General features: G+C 41.3%; 4 protein-coding genes across 4 annotated transcripts; 2 read left to right on the forward strand and 2 right to left on the reverse strand.

Annotated features, from left to right (window-relative positions):
• Positions 1-95: 95 nt before the first annotated feature.
• On the reverse strand, positions 96-2,226 carry GCG54_00007154 (uncharacterized protein; the record flags this gene model as incomplete). The annotated part of the gene is made up of 2 exons (XM_045407141.1): positions 96-229; positions 279-2,226. The coding sequence occupies 2 exons, from the start codon at positions 2,224-2,226 to the stop codon at positions 96-98; spliced, it is 2,082 nt and encodes a 693-aa protein (XP_045266062.1).
• Positions 2,227-3,076: 850 nt separating this feature from the next.
• Positions 3,077-4,935, forward strand: GCG54_00007155 (uncharacterized protein; the record flags this gene model as incomplete). Its single annotated transcript, XM_045407142.1, has 4 exons — positions 3,077-3,666; positions 3,856-4,130; positions 4,223-4,389; positions 4,417-4,935. 4 exons carry the CDS (start codon positions 3,077-3,079, stop codon positions 4,933-4,935), a joined length of 1,551 nt encoding a protein of 516 aa, XP_045266063.1.
• A 446-nt stretch (positions 4,936-5,381) lies between these two features.
• On the reverse strand, positions 5,382-8,501 carry GCG54_00007156 (putative 26S proteasome regulatory subunit-like; the record flags this gene model as incomplete). Its single annotated transcript, XM_045407143.1, has 3 exons — positions 5,382-6,229; positions 6,285-6,471; positions 6,543-8,501. 3 exons carry the CDS (start codon positions 8,499-8,501, stop codon positions 5,382-5,384), a joined length of 2,994 nt encoding a protein of 997 aa, XP_045266064.1.
• A 541-nt stretch (positions 8,502-9,042) lies between these two features.
• GCG54_00007157 (uncharacterized protein) lies at positions 9,043-16,935 on the forward strand (the record flags this gene model as incomplete). The annotated part of the gene is made up of 4 exons (XM_045407144.1): positions 9,043-9,193; positions 9,322-9,659; positions 9,706-10,371; positions 16,621-16,935. 4 exons carry the CDS (start codon positions 9,043-9,045, stop codon positions 16,933-16,935), a joined length of 1,470 nt encoding a protein of 489 aa, XP_045266065.1.
• Positions 16,936-17,903: the final 968 nt, after the last annotated feature.

Here is a 17,903-nt window from a genome sequence, read left to right on the forward strand (position 1 = left end):
TATTTGTGCTGCTGGTCTATCCATCAGAGGCCGGCGATATAGTGATATACAGTTCATACTCATAAAACAAAAGTCGACTCCAACATGGTATCTTTTCAAGAAGAGGCGTCCCCGGCCAGTAGTGCAACAACCGTCCGCACAGCCGTCATGGGCCCTTCGTTTCCTTGCACGAGCCTCTCGAAGACCTTGGATGCAGCTGCCAATGAGCCGCGCTCGTCGCCTAGACGCCCTGCGGTGTGTTAGCTTTGCGTGAAAGGGAGGTGGGAAGGGATACGAACATCTGCCTGGCATGCCAATCATCAATCCAACTTTACTTTGCGCTTCTCCAGTCCAGTCAAAATCTATCCTCCATTGTATTCTCAAGCACGACGTCTCCTCGTCCACCGCATCCGGGATGGGGATCTCGTAGGCTGTTCGTCCAAGGTGGGGAAGCAACGCTCCGCGAGTGAGATTCTGCGGCCGGTCTTTGTCGCCAAAGGCGCTGTCTGTATCCTGACTCGGGTCGTCATCGTCCTTCCTCCTGCGCTTCTTACGCCGAGTTCTTATCTTAGCGACGCTCTGGACCAACTTCTCCTTATCCCCCAGCTCGCTCTCGAGGACATGCCACACGTTGGCTCGCTCGACGGCGAGGCGGTACCACTCAGCCATAGCCCAGGTGACGATGCTGACGTTTCGCTTCATGTGCGTATTGGAGCCGCCGTTGGCGACCTTTTCGATGAAGGGGCCGAGCTCAGGGACCGCCGCGGGGTCTAGTCGGGGCACGCTGAGGTGCTTGATTTGTAACTTTTCGGTGTCGACTGTCATTTCGACCTTTGCCATGAACAATCCTGCGGGATGTGCAGATCTAACAACAATATTGTGCTTCCGCAGCAGAGGCTCGTCCTCATTCTCGCGGAGCAGGATACTCGTAGTGCCGGAAAACTCGAATGGTGTGAAGGCCTGCAGGTACGGAAGCTCCTCGACAGCAGTCATCTGAATCGGGTGATGCGATACTGGTGCCGGAAGTTCCTCTTCTTGCGGCTTTGACGTGAAGGGCTGCGTCTGTCCAAGAGACGCCATCGACAACCAAGACGTCGGATTCATCGCCAAGTCAAACCACTCATCCGCCACGTCCGGCTTCTTTTCCTTCTGAGGGGGCACGAGGTGCCTTTGCAACAGATCAAAAAGCTGCTCTCGCTTTGAAGCGGGCACCGAAGACCCAGTCGCAGACCTAAGCGACTGCACTCTCCGAATCCGCTCGTTTTCCTCGGTGGCAAAGTCCAGATCTGCCTCCAACTTAGCGATCTCCGCTTCGAGCGCGTCTCGTTCCGCCTCGAGCCCAGCATTCGGGTTGGGTGCTGGTATCTGCCGCGCCTCGTGTGTTCCTGCAGGTCCTTTTCTCGTCCGTGTCTTCTTCGCCGGCTTGCTCGGGCTTTTCTCTCGCGTCACGGTAGGCGGGGCCTTCTTCGAGGGGTCTTTAGTCTTCTGAGAGAACTCAGGCGGGCGGAGGGGTGGTTGCTTCAAGGGCGAACTCTTGGACGGCGACGCTGGCCGTCGCTTCCGTTTCGAGGGCGTGTCGTGGATTCCGGCGGGCGGCGTCGTGACCACCGGATCCGCCTGGCCTCTCTGCGTGGGTGTGGGCGGCAGCTCAGGCTCAGGTTCGGGCTCGGGTTCAGGCTGTGATCTCTGGGGAATGACGCCAGTCGGCGGCGAGCGACGGATTCCACGTCGAGCGAAGGGATTGATCTCTTCTTCCTCCAACTCTGGTTCGGGCAGCGGTCTGGGTACTGGTTTGCCTGAGGAGCGGCGCGGTCGAGACGCCAGCGCTCCGCTGAGCCCTGCTCGCGAAGAACTCGGCAATCGTCGTGCGGGGGACCCAAGAGGAGACTCGGTCGGTGTAGGCTCAGGTTCAAACAAGCTTGTTCTGGGACGCGCCGGCTTGCTTGTCAAAGACGGCCCAGACTCCTGGCTCTGTGCAGCGGACCCCTCGCGGGCGTCTTGCGTGGATTGGGTCGCATTTTCGGCGGCGGGCTTTGACGGGCTGAGGCTTCGTCGTCGTAGGATGTCAGGATTGGTACGCGAGAGGCTCGACCTGGTGGGCGACGCGAAAGATGGGCGTCTCGGCCTCGGGATCAAGCTTCGTGGCGGGGGAGGATCGGGTGGTGTCGTCGACTCGTTGTTGGCTTCGTCGCGCTCTCTGCTCAGACGCGGCGATGTCCTCCGCCGTTTCGGGGCGGACTCTTCCATAGTATGTACGCGTCGCAGGACTCAGTGTATCATGTCGTCGTCGAAATTGGGCCCTCGAGGGCGTTTCGTTGTGGGAGTAGTGGGTGTTGGAAGCTGCACGATGCTTTCGACCGAGTGTTATGGATGGATGGAGCGCGTCTGGGTACATCCGATGTGCCTCCAATGCGACCTCACCGCCTTCCAATTCGGGTGGGTCTCCCCCCAAAAGGTAAACAAGGATGCAGCTCCCTGGTCAGCAGGGCCCCCTGCCTGTAACTTTCATTCGGACAATTTCCAACGTCTTTTGTCTTTTTTCCTTGGTTATTTTTCTTCGGATCTTAGTAGCGTCAATTGAAAGCCAACTTTTATTCAATTTTCGAATGCTTCTCAAAATCAGACCCCGTGAGTGGCCGGCTGAGCGTGTGGTTATTTCCACAACCCAGGACCAATGAACTGAGGCGCCTAAACTTTCGATTGCTAATGGATCCAATGTCACTTGTTGGCTTTGGCAACATGAGCCAAATGTGAAAAGGGGAGCCTCGGTACGATATAATCTCACAAATCCTTTCTTCCTACCTCTTTAGCCCAACCACATCCGCTTGTTGGGCTATGAAAGCCACGGAAAAACTCTGTTGATACAGTCCGGTAAGCTTTGGAGACTGGCAGGCAGGAAGTTCTAAAAGCGACAGTCATTCGCCACAGCGAAGCCTCGTGTTTCCCTTCTCCATCTGGGCTATCCAGGTCTTTCAATGAGAAAAAATTAAAAATTGCTCTGACCACGTTGAATCGTTGACTTGCGATTGATTCATTCTTTCCAACCACCACACGACACACGTACTCCCAAGCTCGACCACCACCAAATTTGACACCAATGTCGTCGCCATCAAACAGGGCATCTTGGCGCCGCTTGCCCGCAGAAATCAGACTTGAAATTATGAAATGCTTACTACAGGACGGCTGCAGCGTGGCCAAATTCGCTGCTGTTTCTCGAGAGTGGCAGGAAGTTATCGAGCCCAAGAACTTCGCCCGAATCACGGTCACGCATTCACGTCTTGCAGAGTTCAACTCGATGACCTTTCGCAATCGGGCTCTCGTGTGCTACATTTGGTTGTGTACAGAGCTTGAAGAATATGATTGCACCAATTGTGGAGCAGAGAAAAACTTGTGTATTATGAGCACAGCAGATCATGTTCGGATCGGCAGAGCATTTACTGGCCTATTCTCGGCTCTCAGCGCATGGCAACCGAGCGACAACCTAGTGTTGGAAATCAGCATTCATTCTCCCAGCGACTCGGATCATTGGTTCAAGTACATGACCTTTGTGCCTGATATATCACCTGAAAATTGCGGCTGGAAAAAGCGGTTGCCTAAACCTATCCAGGTCAACTTTGACGACGAGAAGCACGGGTGGATCGCAGGCCGTCGAGTTTCTCACCCACGCCCAGTGCTTATTGAAGATATGTTCGGAGCCATAGTATGGAACGGCATTCCCCGCGCCTATCAACTGAAAAGCCAAGAAGCCGAATCAATGACGGGGAATGACTCCCGCTCATTCGACTCCAAATACCCGCAGCAATGGCAGTGGCTTGAGGAAATTATGGAATTCGAAGAGGCTGAATATAAAGGAAATCTATGTCTCGAAGCAAGTAGGAACAACGATTCGCCCGAAACCTACAAACGGAATGAAAAATGGTTTAAAAGACATATGGAGAAAAGGGCAATTGAGACCAACAAACAAAAGAAAGTGTGGTGGGAGAGCCTTCCTCCAGTTACTGCCGTAATAGGGGTGATACTGCGTCAACAGAATCGCCGGCAGTTGACGGAAATTCTAGGGAAAATCTTATCCCGCCTTTCAGGACCCCAGGAAATTCACTACGAGTCTTGGAGAAGAAAGTGGCATTTTGATCAGGAAGAGGCAGATAAAAGTGAGTGCAAGTGCTTCGTCTTTGCCCACTTTCCACATGCTGGTTGTTGAACTGAATGGGGGATAACCGACTAACTCGGGTATGTGACGTAGTACATCCAACTTGGTTTACACGCATCTTTCCTCGAAAGCTCAAAAACTTACGGAGACTTGTCATTTTTGAGAGCTTCACTCAAAAATACCCAGAAATTCTCGATCCTCAGCTGGGGGTTCAGCCTAGTCAAATGCCGACCCCTAAGGCGGGCAAGGCGATCGCCCGTGTCAGTCTCCAGCTTGAGCACCTCTAGGCATCGTTCATGGTGGATGCTAGTCACTTTTTCAGCAGTTGTGAGCCTTCATGGAAGTGGTCCAACCTGACGTCGCTTGCGCTGACCTCAAGACTACTCGCGCCCGATGCGACGACCACTCAAATCGGTGCTATGCTCCGAAAAGCGGCAAAGATGGCTATGAGAATGCCAAAGCTCCGCGTGATGGAGATTTGGGACGGGCGAGAGGGATTGGCGGCGCTCTTCCAATACAAGTCAATGGGTCATGGGCAGCGTCCCGTGATTACATGGAGAGCAACATGGGATTATGCCTTGGAGTCGTCCGTCATCCAAGCTTGGAAGGCAGTCGGTATGGAGCACCAGGGAGAACATCACTGGAACGACTGCGTTGTCGTCAAGGAGTTTCTGAATGTTGACGATGTCAGGTGTCACGGTGATGCGATCCATCATCTGAAGCTGTCAAGCTCCGTCATTCGACCTGTTTCACTGCACCAGATTCGAACGGAGAGCAGAATCTTGGATGGTATCTATGAGTGGTAGCTCGAAATGCGTTTTTGCTGTAGAAAAGTCAGATTGGTCACTAGTCAAGTTGAGAAAACGTAGCTCTAGTTGATAGGTTGCAAAATGAGTTCGTCTGAGTAGATATCTGCAGCGAGTTAATCCGATCGTGTGGTTTCGAGGCACAGATCCCGAAGTAAGATGACCTGCTCATTGCTATTCTATTCTTCTCGTAGCTAAACCTTCCGTACAACTTATGGAATTCATCTCTACGTGCTCGATATCGGCTTGAACTCGTCAACTTACAGTTCAGCAGAAGAAGCATCATTTGCCAGGACAGGGAATGCCGATGGCTTGGATCTATCGCCAAATGCGAGGTTTTCATGCCCTGTGGATCTGCAAAACGAAAGCATTCAATTACCGCGGTGCTCTCCCAATAGCTAGTCGTACTATCGTATTTGATCAGATCGAGCGAAATACTCGTCAGATTACCTGCCATCCAAGCCTCTTCCACCATGTTCCTCCACGTCAGCTTCCCAAACGTCAGCCAAGTATTGATCAAACTTGTTCGTGATTGCTATGGTTCGTTGCAGATGCGAAAACACCATCTTCTTTCCCATGAACTTGGCGAGCTGCCGTGCGGTGGTGATCGTATTTCGGATCTGTCGTCCGTTCATCGGGTGCCTGGTCAGTTCGTCTATGTGCAGCGAAATATCATCGAAGTCAATGTTGTCCTCCTCTGCAATGCCCTTGAGCCGCTCGAAGAAGTTCTTCCAAATTTGCTTGCGTTGGTAGGCCTCCAACTTTTCGTACCTGAGTGCGAGTTGAATTCGAGACTTGAACGCCTCGTCGAAGGTCCCCACGCGATTTGTCGTAAGAATCAAGATCCCATCGTAATATTCTAGGGCGCGAAAGAATACGGAGACAAGTGCGTTCCGTTGGAGGTCTTGCACAGTGCGTTGCTCGAGGAAGATTTCGGCCTCATCCAGAAGCACAACGCAGTCCCAAATCTTGCCGAGGTGGAAGACGGACTCGAGGTTTTTCTCGACATCAGCAGGATTCGTGCCTATGTCGCCGCAGGTTACCGAGTATAAAGGTTTCTTGGCTATTTCGGCGACGGATTCGGCGGTAAACGTTTTGCCAGTACCTGGAGAGCCATGAAGCAACATGATGAGACCGTTCCCCTTGTTATGGATAATATCCGTGCCTCTTTTGGCGTCAATTTGGTTCGTGACAAGCGCCAGAATAAGTGACTTCATATCTTCGTCAGCCACTAGACTCTTGAAGGCATGTTCATTCCAGACAACGTCCTTGATTTGGTCGACCTCAACGTCAACTATTTAAAAGATTAGTGCAGTTCTTTGACGTGAAGAATCACAGAAAAGTCTTACCCCATGTCTTGCGTCTCAGATCAAAGCCAGGGACCATGTTTGGAAAGAGATAGATCTCAGGAGCGCGGGGTTCACTGCCATCTGCAGGCAAGCCCGGTTCAGCCACTGCCTTGGTAGCCTTCATCGCATACGAATTAACTGGATGGAGGCTCGTATACGTGTCGTAGTCAATCATGAATCTTTCTCCCTATAGAGTGAAAGGGTCAGTAAAGAGAGGCGAGTCGAAATTGTCAGCTCGTCCAAGAACACTCAACATACCGTGTGAATTTGCCGTTTGCCTTGGTAGGAGATGAGTCGCTTCTCCCGACATTTCCAGATTGTGTGGCCACGGCGTCTTAATCGTTCCTGCACTGCCTCTGAAGTGTACTCAAGCGGAACGACAGGTAAGGTCGAGATATCAATTTCTCCGGTCTCAGTCTCCGTCTCGAACTCGATCTTGAGCTTCTCTTCCACCCGAACAAAGTTCCCACGGTAGGAGATTGAACGCGTTGATATGTTCCATTGCGACAAGTACTTCTCTGAGGGATCTCGACGTCTCTTTGACGTTGGAATAATGGCGTAATCGTCAGGTTCATCGGAGTAGGTAAAAGGGCGAGATATTGCAATGTGACCTTGTGGGATACCATCCGTGAACGAGATCAGAACTTGACCCGGTCGAAAGAGATATTCCATGGAAGCATTCGACACAAAGCCTCTGCTGAGTTGTTCGTCTATGTTGTCGTATAACGGCGCATAAGCCTGTTCGATGTGGCCGATAAGTGCATTGACCAACTCGGCTTGACGGTGCGGCAGGCATCCGATTTTATTTGACTTGCGATGATGGTACCACCATATGAAGGGCGCTGACAACCTGTCATCCGTGTTGACCTTGGGGAACTCCCCACGAGACGCAGGATGTAGCGCGAAGAATGCCTTCACAGCGTCCACCATCTCCTTCGAGGTTAGCAATATGTCCTGGTAGGCAGGTACCGGGTGTGGCAGTGGCCCGGAAAACTTCCTTGCTTCTTCCACTGCGTCTCTCTGATGGTCTTCTGAGTAACACTTGTAGACAACAAATGAGATGCCTTTCTCTTTTTTGATGTATCTTTTAGGGTCCATTAATAGAGATCGGGCACTGAGACGGATGTCGTCTTCGTTGACCATCCATTCTGGTTCCGAGAGGTAGGTATGTTCGTCCATGTCTTCATTCTGAAGGCAGTGGAAGATTCGCACTCTGACAGCCACGGCCGGCGGCGGACGGCTTAGCTTTTCATTCTCTGCTTCTAGCTGCTGAATTCGTTGTTTCATCTTTTGAAGGACATTGAAACACGTTGAAGATGTCTGTTCGGCGCTGAGAGGGTCCGAAAATGCTTCGTCGGGGACCTCGTCTGTCTCAGGAATAACCATCTGGATGTCTTCTGAGCTGTTGGGGGTAGTAGCTCCCGCATCAAGTCCCGAGGAAAAGCATTGTTCTGTGAAAAGTTCACCTGTCTCGAATACCTCAGATGCATCTGCTGGACTATAGCGAAGCCCATGGTTCTGGTTCATCTTTTGCGTCTCTTGAGTTGCTTCCAAGATCCAGTGAGTCTTATCGGGCTGCTTCCGTCTTTGAGCTATAGATGATGGGCTGTGGCCGTGTAAATTCCGTTGTGATACTGCATGAGAGGCGCATTCCGAGGGGAATGTCGGTAGAGATGACTCCACAGACCTAAGCTGACCGGAGCACCCAGATACCGTTGCTTTAGGGTGGCGTGAATTTGTGGGCTCTCGTTCCTTATCAGACAGCTTTGCTATAACGGCCTGCGCAGCACCTGAACGGCTGGAGGGTTCGATATGTTGAGGAGCACCTGTTTTGTATGCCAAAGTGCCTATCTCATCTTCCGATATTGTGTAATGTGGCTGGGTTGTCTCCCGAGACGCTGGATCGTCGACCTGGGTCGGAACCGTAGCTCCTTCCAAAGTATCACTCCCACCATTACCTGGATCATAGTCACCTCCACCTGCAGGCTGTTCTTGTCGAGCCCACGCTAGCCGCTTTTTGTTTTGTAGCTCCAACAACGCCAGTTGTATCTGATAATCCTGCATCGCATGGATTGAGCCTCCTGAAGATGCACTAGCCATCACGTGCCGGTGTTTGGCATCCTTTCCTTGGCGTTGCTTGTTGACTCTTTGGGACGATCCAGACTTTCGAGGTTGTGGATTTGTCGTCATTCGATGATGTACGTTGTCCGTCGCCATGTTGGATAATGTACGAGTACTTGATCCTGCTTCAAATGACGCCGCTTGATGCTCGTGAAGAACGCTTTGAAGTGCATGTATGTACGCTGAATTGGGTCGAGATGTTAGCGGCGCTGAACCCGATGCACCGTAGAGTATGATGCGTGATCAAAGTGTAGCTGCGACGGGACCTGAAGCTGGTAGAAATCTCTGCCGTAAGCTGTCACTGGCGTTGAAACCGCGGGAAGGCGCCGTGAAGCGGCAAGATGGAAATAGGGAAAAAGAAGAAAAAAAGGGGGCAAGAAATGGCTGGAAAGAGGGGAATACTGCTTTTGCTGAGGCGCAGCCAACATTACACAACATAACATCTGCATCCTCAATCGCCAGAATCAAATGTGATTGGCTGGAGCCTGACATCCTGATAGGCTGACGTGATGATTTGAGGATCAGCACCGGACTGCTAAGCGCCCGGCGGATATGTTCGTCATATCCTCCTGAAACATCGATCGAGCCTGGTCCGTTCAGGCTTCAAGCACGGCGTTAAGCACCAAGAAAATGCTACATGACAGCTGGAGTAGAGCTCCGCACAACAAGGTCATCCTTTAGAGCACGAAACGGCTGCCTACTTGCCGCATTCACGAGCCTTGGCTTGGCTGTACGGGTCGTGACCAACACCTCCCGCGTCATTTACCGTATTCCGGATACCGAGCCCGGTACGGAAAGACAGCTGAAAAGTGTGATTTCATAGTGCAACAGCTCCATGGTACAGTAGAAATGGACACTAATAAAGCTACATCATCATGGTATAAGGGGTGAACCAATGTAAGTTTCGAATGACCAGTGAAGTTATTGAGACGCCTTAACGCGATTCGAACAGATGCAGAATGCGTCGCGGAGGATGCCTTTAGGGCTGTCCAGAGATACTTCCTTCAAAGCGATACTTTGACACTCGGAGAAAAGACTCTAGTAACTGGGAGTCATTCCATGGAGGATATTCAAGGCTTGGTGGCCGCAACGCTCGAAAGCTACGAGGCAGCGAAGCGGTCGAGCAAAACTAGAGGGTGGCTTCAAAAGACGTCTGACATCATATTTCGCTACGGGACGATCCTCGACGTCTTTGTTCAACATCATCCAGAGTATGTATCGCTGGCATGGGGCGCTATGACGCTGGTATCTGGTGTGAGTCAACCAATTTGACGCAGACCCAAGAAAAGGGCTAACGCAGCGGAGGAAGAGCGTGGTCAACCACGCAGAGACCCTGAAAATCGTGGCCAAGTCCACCTGCCAGGTTGGCATACGACTTTCGCGAGTCAAAGCTGATTCCACAATATACCCAACGACGAACATGCGACTTGCCGTTGAGAATCTGTATTCTTGCATTTTGGAGTTTCTGCTGATTGCCCACTCGTGGTGCAAAGAGTCAAAACTCCGTCATTTCATCGATAGTTTCACGCGGCCACACCAACTTCAATACGACAATTTGCTACAGAGAAGTGTTGTTGCTTCTGATAACAATGCGGAACTAGCAGCTATAGGCTCGCAAGCTGAGCTCCGTGTTATGCACACAACTCATTCAGGCAAGCTGGAAGGGATTCTATCGGCCATAGAAGAGGCAGAAAAGTCCTACAAACAACAACTTGACGGTCTAACACAAGTCGTTTCTAGACTAAGGGTTTCAAACGAAAAGCACGAAAGGAAGCTTGATCTCATCGTGCCTCTCCTGGAAGCCTCGGGTCTGACAATGCATGACCTCATCTCCAAAGTAGAGAGTGGGCGATCCTTAGCTCCTCATAACCATTCTAGGTGCTTACAGACAGCGTGCAGCTTTTCAGTCTATTTGAAAAAGCGCCTAGCTAGATACGAATCAACGACTCTCAGAGATCTATCTGTCGTAAGTGTGTGTGTGTATGTGTGTGTATTTATTTAATATCTATAGTGCCTTAGAACTAAGTAAAAGACGCTCTAGTATCTATCTATTCTAAGTATATATATAGATTAGGGTAGAATAATAAAAGAGATTTAAAAAGTAAAATAAAGTAAAGTCCTACTATCCTAACTTATTCTATCTTTATATTATATAGTATACTCTAATAGTAGATCTATAAGATATTAATATATTAGTTATTTTTAGGCTATAGTATATTAAATACTCTAGAGGTAATAGTTTTAGTACTTTATATATTATATAGAGTAAGTAGGGGATACCCTCTTATACTATATATAATATATAGAGAAGAAATATTTAGTATTAATATATATATTCTCTACTTACTCTAGTTTATTAGGGTGAGGGGAAATATATAAGATTAACGCTAATAACTTTAAGTAAATTAATAAAAGTAATACTAATAATATAATATAGTATATAAGTTTAGATTATAATTAACTTTTTATATTAAGGTATCTATTTTTTAAAGTAAAGAGAGTATATCTCTATATTAACTATATTCCTAAAGTAAAGAGAAATAAGTTTATATAGTAACTTATAAATTTAGTTATATTTAGTTAGTTTAAGCTTTATATAGGGGTTAGAGGTATTAAGAAATTTAGGTAGGGTAGCTATATTATATAGTATATAATTTTATTACTATAGTAGTTAGGTATTTTTAATAAACTTCTCTTAATCTTTATTAAGTTATTTCTAAATAAATTTATATTAGCTAAATTAAAATACTTTATATTAGTTCTTTCTATAGAAGAGTAGGTATATTAGTATTTTATGTTTACTATAGGTATAATAGAGCTTTATATCTTTATATTAGAAATATTTATAATAAATAGTAAAGTCCTTATAGCTACTTTTAGCTACTATAAGATAGTATAGGTCCTATTAGTATAATATCTATATTTTAAGAGTTAGTTTTAAATTAGTATATAACTCTAATCTATTATAACTAACTAGGCTATTTATAGCTTATTAGATATTAAAAGTGTAGGCTCTTAATCTTTTAGTAAGTCTCTTTATATAGTTAAAGGTAGCTATATATATAAGAAAATCTATTTATTTATACTTTATACCTTTCTTAGTAAGTTTATCTATTAGCTTATTTCCTTTAATATCTTTATATTCTAAAACCTATTAAACTCTAACTAGTATTAATACTATTACTATAATCTCTCTAAAGTTAAGTATAGCTTCTTATAAAGAAGTAGTAGGAGCCCCTCTAAGGTAGTATATTACTACTTTATTATTAAAGTATACTATAATACTATCTATTAGGTTTAGTTATATAATAACCTATAATCTAGTTTTAGTAGCTTCTATTTTAGCGTTATATACCTCTATATTTAGTAGTAAGTAGTAGTCTATATAGATAACCTCACTTCTATAAAATATAGTATAGCTATATCTTATTTATATAGGTTATAGTTATAATCTATTTATATAGATAACTAATTAGTTATTATTAAGTATTTCTAGCTACTCTTAATACTCTATAGTAGCTTCTTCTTTATTTAGCTTTAGTAGGTGAAGTTTATCACTATATACCTATAAGTAGAAGATTAGTCTAAGAAACTTAATAATTTCTAGTAGGAGGTCTATAAGGTTAGTAAGTTATATAGTATTACCCTTATTTCTTTATAACTTATAGCTAGCTACTTAAGTAACTAATAGGTAGTTTTTATCTAGAGTTCTAAATCTTAAGAAGTGTCTCTATTAAACTAAGTTAAGGAGGTATTTTATTAGTAGCATACTAGATTTTTATATAAGTATAAGAATTAGTATAGTTTTCTAAGCTAATATATATCCTCTTATAGTAGTATTAAGTGCTATTTAAAGTTTATTAACTTAGTTTTATAAGCTATATTATACTCTAAGCTATATCCTATTCTTCTGTTTTACTATAGGTTTATTTAGTTTAAAGTACTATATTTCTAAGCTAAATAGAACTTTAGGGATAGCTATTATATATATTACCTTTCTTATAGTATAAGGTAGTATACTAATATAAACCTTATTTAGGCTCTTAATATAATTAGTAGTAGCTTATACTATATTCACTTTCTCTTTAATATAATGCTTAAAGCTTAGTTTACTATTAAGCTAGACCTTAAGTTATCTTATAGTAAGCTTTAGGGTAATTATATACTTCCTATAGGTAATTATAAATTTATAGTCCTCTCTTTATTAGGAGAAATATTATACCTCTATTTTAGTAGGGTTAAAATATATTCTATACTACTCTCTAAAAGCTATAGTTTAGTTTAATAGTTCTTATATAGTATTATAGCTTTCTTCTAAGGTTTTCTCTATATAGAGGATTCTATAGTTATCTATATAACTAAATCTACACTCCTAAGGCCTAATTTTATAGATTAAGGTTATATAGATAAAGTAAAGAATAAGAGAAGTAGGTGAGCTTTATAGTAGCTTATACTTAAGTAGCTCTATCTCTATAGTATAGCCCTTAAAGTATACCTTAACTTATCTTTAAGTTGTAAAAAACTTAACCTATCTAATTAGATTTAGTAGTTAGCTTTATTCCCTTATATATAAGTAGAGATAAGTATAAACTACTAAGTTAAAGGCGCTTTAAATATCTATAGTAATTAAAATATATATAAGTTATCTATTTATTACTACCTTAATATTATATATAAGTAAGCTAACTATATCTATTTTAGATCTTTTTAGTAGTACTCCTATAACCTATAGGTATAAGACCTTATATTAGACTATAGTATTAGCTATTCTTCTTGCTTAGAGTCTCTCTAGATCCTTACTAATTATTAATAATAGTGAAATTAAGTGCTAGCCTTTTAAGGTACTAACATCTCTACTAACTTTTAGTATTATTACTACTTTAGTATTATAGAAGATTTTAGGGTGATACTTAATCTCTATATACTACTAGTAAAGTATAGTAATAATATATTATAGGTATAGCTATACTACCTAAAGTATTACTATTATAATTCTATTAACTCCTAGTATAGTATTACTTACTTTAAGTATAGTAGATTAAACCTCTTCTTATAGGATAGTATTATCTTAAGGAATAACTTATTATAGTACTACTAATATATTGAGGTTAACCTTAATATATTTAGTAATATATTTAAGGAGTTTACTCTATAAGAAGTATACTTTCTTAGTAGGTATATAAATATAGTTTTCCTTATTCTATAGAAGAGGAGATTTAAATTAAGTTTTATATTTTACTTAACCTATAATCTTAAAGAAGTTCTTATTATTCTTAATGCCCTCTATTACTTTAGCCTACTATATAATCTTAGCCTTATAGATAGCTTTATAAAAAAGCTTTTAAAGTTCTTTAGTTTCCTCTAAGTATTTATCCCTTCTTCTTAATATATAATAATCCTTCTAAAAGTTATAGTATTTATTATTCTACTAGTAGATAGAGGTATTCCTTAGGTTTCTTTTCTTTTTAGCTACTACTAATATAGTATAGAAAATTATAAGAATATCTCTTATAAGTTTATTAAGATTATCTTTAGTTTCTAAGGATAAATTAAAGACCTATAAAAGGTCCTTAATCTCTTCTATAAAACGTATAGTGTAATTTCTAGGTAGGTAGTATTTAGGTATATTAGCTACTTATAGTTTAGTGTTAAGATTTAGTATATTAGAAACTACTAAGATAAGTATATAGTAATTTAAGCTTATATATTAGTAGCTTAATACTTATATTTTAATTAATAGTAGGTTTATTATAATAAAGTTAAGAATATTTTTAGCGTTATATGTTTGCTTTTTAGGGTTATTTATAACTATGAGGTTATATTATTTAACTTAGTATTAGAACTATAATACTTCTATATTTAGTTTAGCACTTAGCTACTACGCTAGGTATATAGCGTTAAAATCTCCTACTATAAATAATTTAGCTAGTAGGGTTTATTACTTAAGTGTAGTTAAGACGTATAGTTTATTACTATCTCTATAGATATTAAGGTAAAGAATATTATTAATAGTAAGTTTTATTATATCTTAATATAGCTAAGGTGTGATTTAAGTTATATTAAGATATTAGTATGAATTTTTAATATATATAAGAACTTATAGATAATTATTATAGTATATCTAAGTAAGTTTTAAGCTATATAGTAAGTATCTAGTAATTATATAAGTTTTATTTAGTCCTTTATTAAGGTTAGTATATATAGAGACCTAGGGCTTCTATATAAATATTAGGTTAGTATAAGTTTTATACCTATATAATAGTATAAGGCTATATATATCTAAACATCTAGTAATATTTACTTAAAAGACTATAAGTCTTCTATTTATTTAGTAAAGAGGTAATTAAGGTTCTAAGCTTTATAGGAGTAGGAGTAGTACTACTTTTAGAGTAATCTTCTCTTAAAGTTTTAAAGATATTAAACTCTACTTTTTTAACTAATAGCAAAAAATAGTTATAGCTTTATATTTTAGTTAGTGATATATATTATATTTATCTTATAAGGTATCTTATAGTATTATTTTCTTCTATAATTTTCTTAGCTTTTATGTTTTTTTAGATAATATTCTTCTTCTAAGCTTTAGTAAGATATATAATTTTATTATAGTCTCTCTTTAGCTTTAGTAGGTACTTATTATTAGTACTCTTATAATCCCTTTTATAATTAGTATATTAGGTTAAGAGTTAATAGTTTTTATATACTCTTTCTAAACTATAGTTATAGTAGTATTAGTTTTTTTAGTATAATCTAAACTTATACTAATTAAAGCACTTTAAGTATTAGTTAATATTTATCTTTAGTTTAAGCTTAATAATGTAGTTACTATCCTATAGAGCAAACTACTTAACTAGAGGTATTTTTTTAAAGGTGATAATTTAGGTTTATAAGGCTTATCTGCTAGTGTAAGTAGCTATTATACACTTTATAGGCTTAAGTTTTAACTACTAGAGGACCTTATTAGTGAGGATTAGTTCTATATTAATAGGTTCTCCTCTAAAGTTAGGGGTTATAGTTAGGATATTATAAACTATATATATAATTTACGTCTTAGGTTATTTAATAGTATTTATACTAAGTAGTTTAAGTAGTTTAAGGCTACTATTAAGTATTCTCTATTAAGCTCTATTAGAGTTTAGAGTAAGTGTAAAATTAATCTAAATCCTAGTTATTTTTATAATATTACTACTCTATAGTTTATAATATACCTTAATCTCTTTATAGACTATTAATAGGTATATATTCCTAGATTTAGTATCCTTTAGGATTCTAATAAAAAGTCTATTATTTATAGGTTTAATATTCTTAAGTTATTAAACTCTATTTTAAGCTATAACTTAGCTTTAACTAAGCTATATATTATAAGTTACTATTAAGCTTTAAATACCTTATTTATTATTTCTATAGTTAGTATATTAGGCTACTTCTAGCTAGGGGTTAATTAAGTTTCCTCTAATTCTAATATTTCTAATAGTAGGGTTATTAGTAGGGTTAGTGAATTCTAATTATTATCTATAGAAGTTATAATAGAGAGCTATTATAAGGATCTTCTTAAAGTATTTAGTTACTTTATAGTATTATTCCTCTACTCTTAGTACTATAAGATATACTTAGAGGCTATTAATAAGGGCTATTCTAATATAGTTAAATATATCCTAAAGGTGAGTAATTTTACTTAACTTCTATATAGTAGGGGTTTAGCCTTAGTTTATTATTAGTCCTTATATAGATATATTATATATTACCTTTTAGTAGTTTAGTAGTAGTAGTATACTTCTAAAGATATCTAGTAATAGGTTCTATATAGCCTATTTTCTCTTAGTTTTAGATAGTAAAACCTCTTTAAGAAGTTATTAAAAAGGGCTTAAGTCTATAATAGTAGTAGTATTTAGTAGCTATAGCCTTATAAGTAGTAGGATAGGCTAGAACTATATTACTAGCGTAACTAGAGGCTTAGTACTAGCTATTTCCTTATCTTTAGCTATAGCTAAAGAAAAGGAGGAAAATAGGTGGTGTTAGTATAATTAGTGTGGGTTAGTGTGATATACTAATAGTATATACTAAGAAAAATATAAAGGAGGAGAAGTTGCTGTCGTAAGTGTTGACCACCCTTTTGTCGACTTTTGAGGATCTGGAATATTGCTACAAGTATCATCTCATGTGCTAAAACTGCAGAGCCTCTGGCAGGGGCGCAAACATCTCAACGAATCAGTTTTAGTTATCCTCTAGACTCACGAAATGGTCGTTAAGCCATCAATCTTCCTTGATTATCATCAGAGGCCCCTTTAGCGTGCGGTCTGCCATGGTAGACTTCAGCATTGACGTCATTCAAACTTTAGCATCCGACGAGGTGCCGACTCTGTGGGCGTTGCCCAGCTTAGAGAAATCGAAGCATGCTTCCATGTCAACGGCGGTAGCTCTGATCAAGTACCTCACGTACCAGGCGTTGCGGTGGAGCGGTTCCCTCAAGACGGAAAAAGAGTTGTCGACTCGATACTCGCAATTTCATACTGCGCAGAAGCCAGAAGATTGACTGAAACTCTTGGAGCAAGCAGTCGGGAGATTTGGTACACAGGTTTACATTGTCGTAGACCTAGCGACGGTCCTCTCATCGCTTGTTGAAGCAGACGGTTTCAATGTGATTGATGAGCTCTGCAGGATGCTGGACGATGCCTCCACCGGGCCCGAAGATGAAGGCTTTTTTACTCCTGCATGAGCCTGAATGGCTCAGAATGTTAACGAACAATAACTCTATGCAAACTGTCGTGGTAAAATCAATGAAAGCAAAGAGGACACATGGCAAAGGACGAAAGCAGACCGTCGCAAAACGTCTTTTCGGTCGCTCTCAGATATAAACTAGGATGGGAGGAGCAAAGATTACGTAGTGTGAGAAAGAATTCTCATTTGGACGCTCAATTTCAAGCAGCATGTAATCCATTACTGAGTTGGCTAGGTGCCTTAGAACTGAGATCCCAGCCCGGAATGATTGAGATGAGACCACTCATGTTTTTTGACGAGATTGCTTCGCTAGCAATCACGAATATCAATCAAATAATTTTGCAATACTTATGGAGCCTCTGGCTTTTATCAATAAGCTTGAATCAGGTCATCTCTACTGAGAACCTTCGCTTCTGTTTCTTCTTGCAGAACTCTCATCCGCAAGGTGGATATCTTAGACACACTCTGCAAGCTGAGATATTTGTGGTAAGAATAAACAAGCCAATAGTCTCGTATATCTCAATTTATAAGATTTAAATGTGCCATGCCTACTTGCGGTAGACTTCCCCCCTCGAGCTTAGTTACCTAGCCAATCTAAGTCTGGGGTGCGTCTGATGTCGGGCGAATCGAGGACATTTCTCCAGCGCCTTCAGCTTTCGGACGAATTATCATATTTTCCATAACATTTGGATCAGAATGAGAAAAAACATGATCCACGATAAAATGTTTCTGATATGCTCTTGGTCCTGGTATTATTCGAAATAACGTCAACTTGAATGGCCG

Source organism: Colletotrichum gloeosporioides (genome assembly GCF_011800055.1).
Source record: "Colletotrichum gloeosporioides strain Lc1 chromosome Unknown consensus_32, whole genome shotgun sequence".
In the NCBI taxonomy this organism is placed as follows: domain Eukaryota; kingdom Fungi; phylum Ascomycota; class Sordariomycetes; order Glomerellales; family Glomerellaceae; genus Colletotrichum; species Colletotrichum gloeosporioides.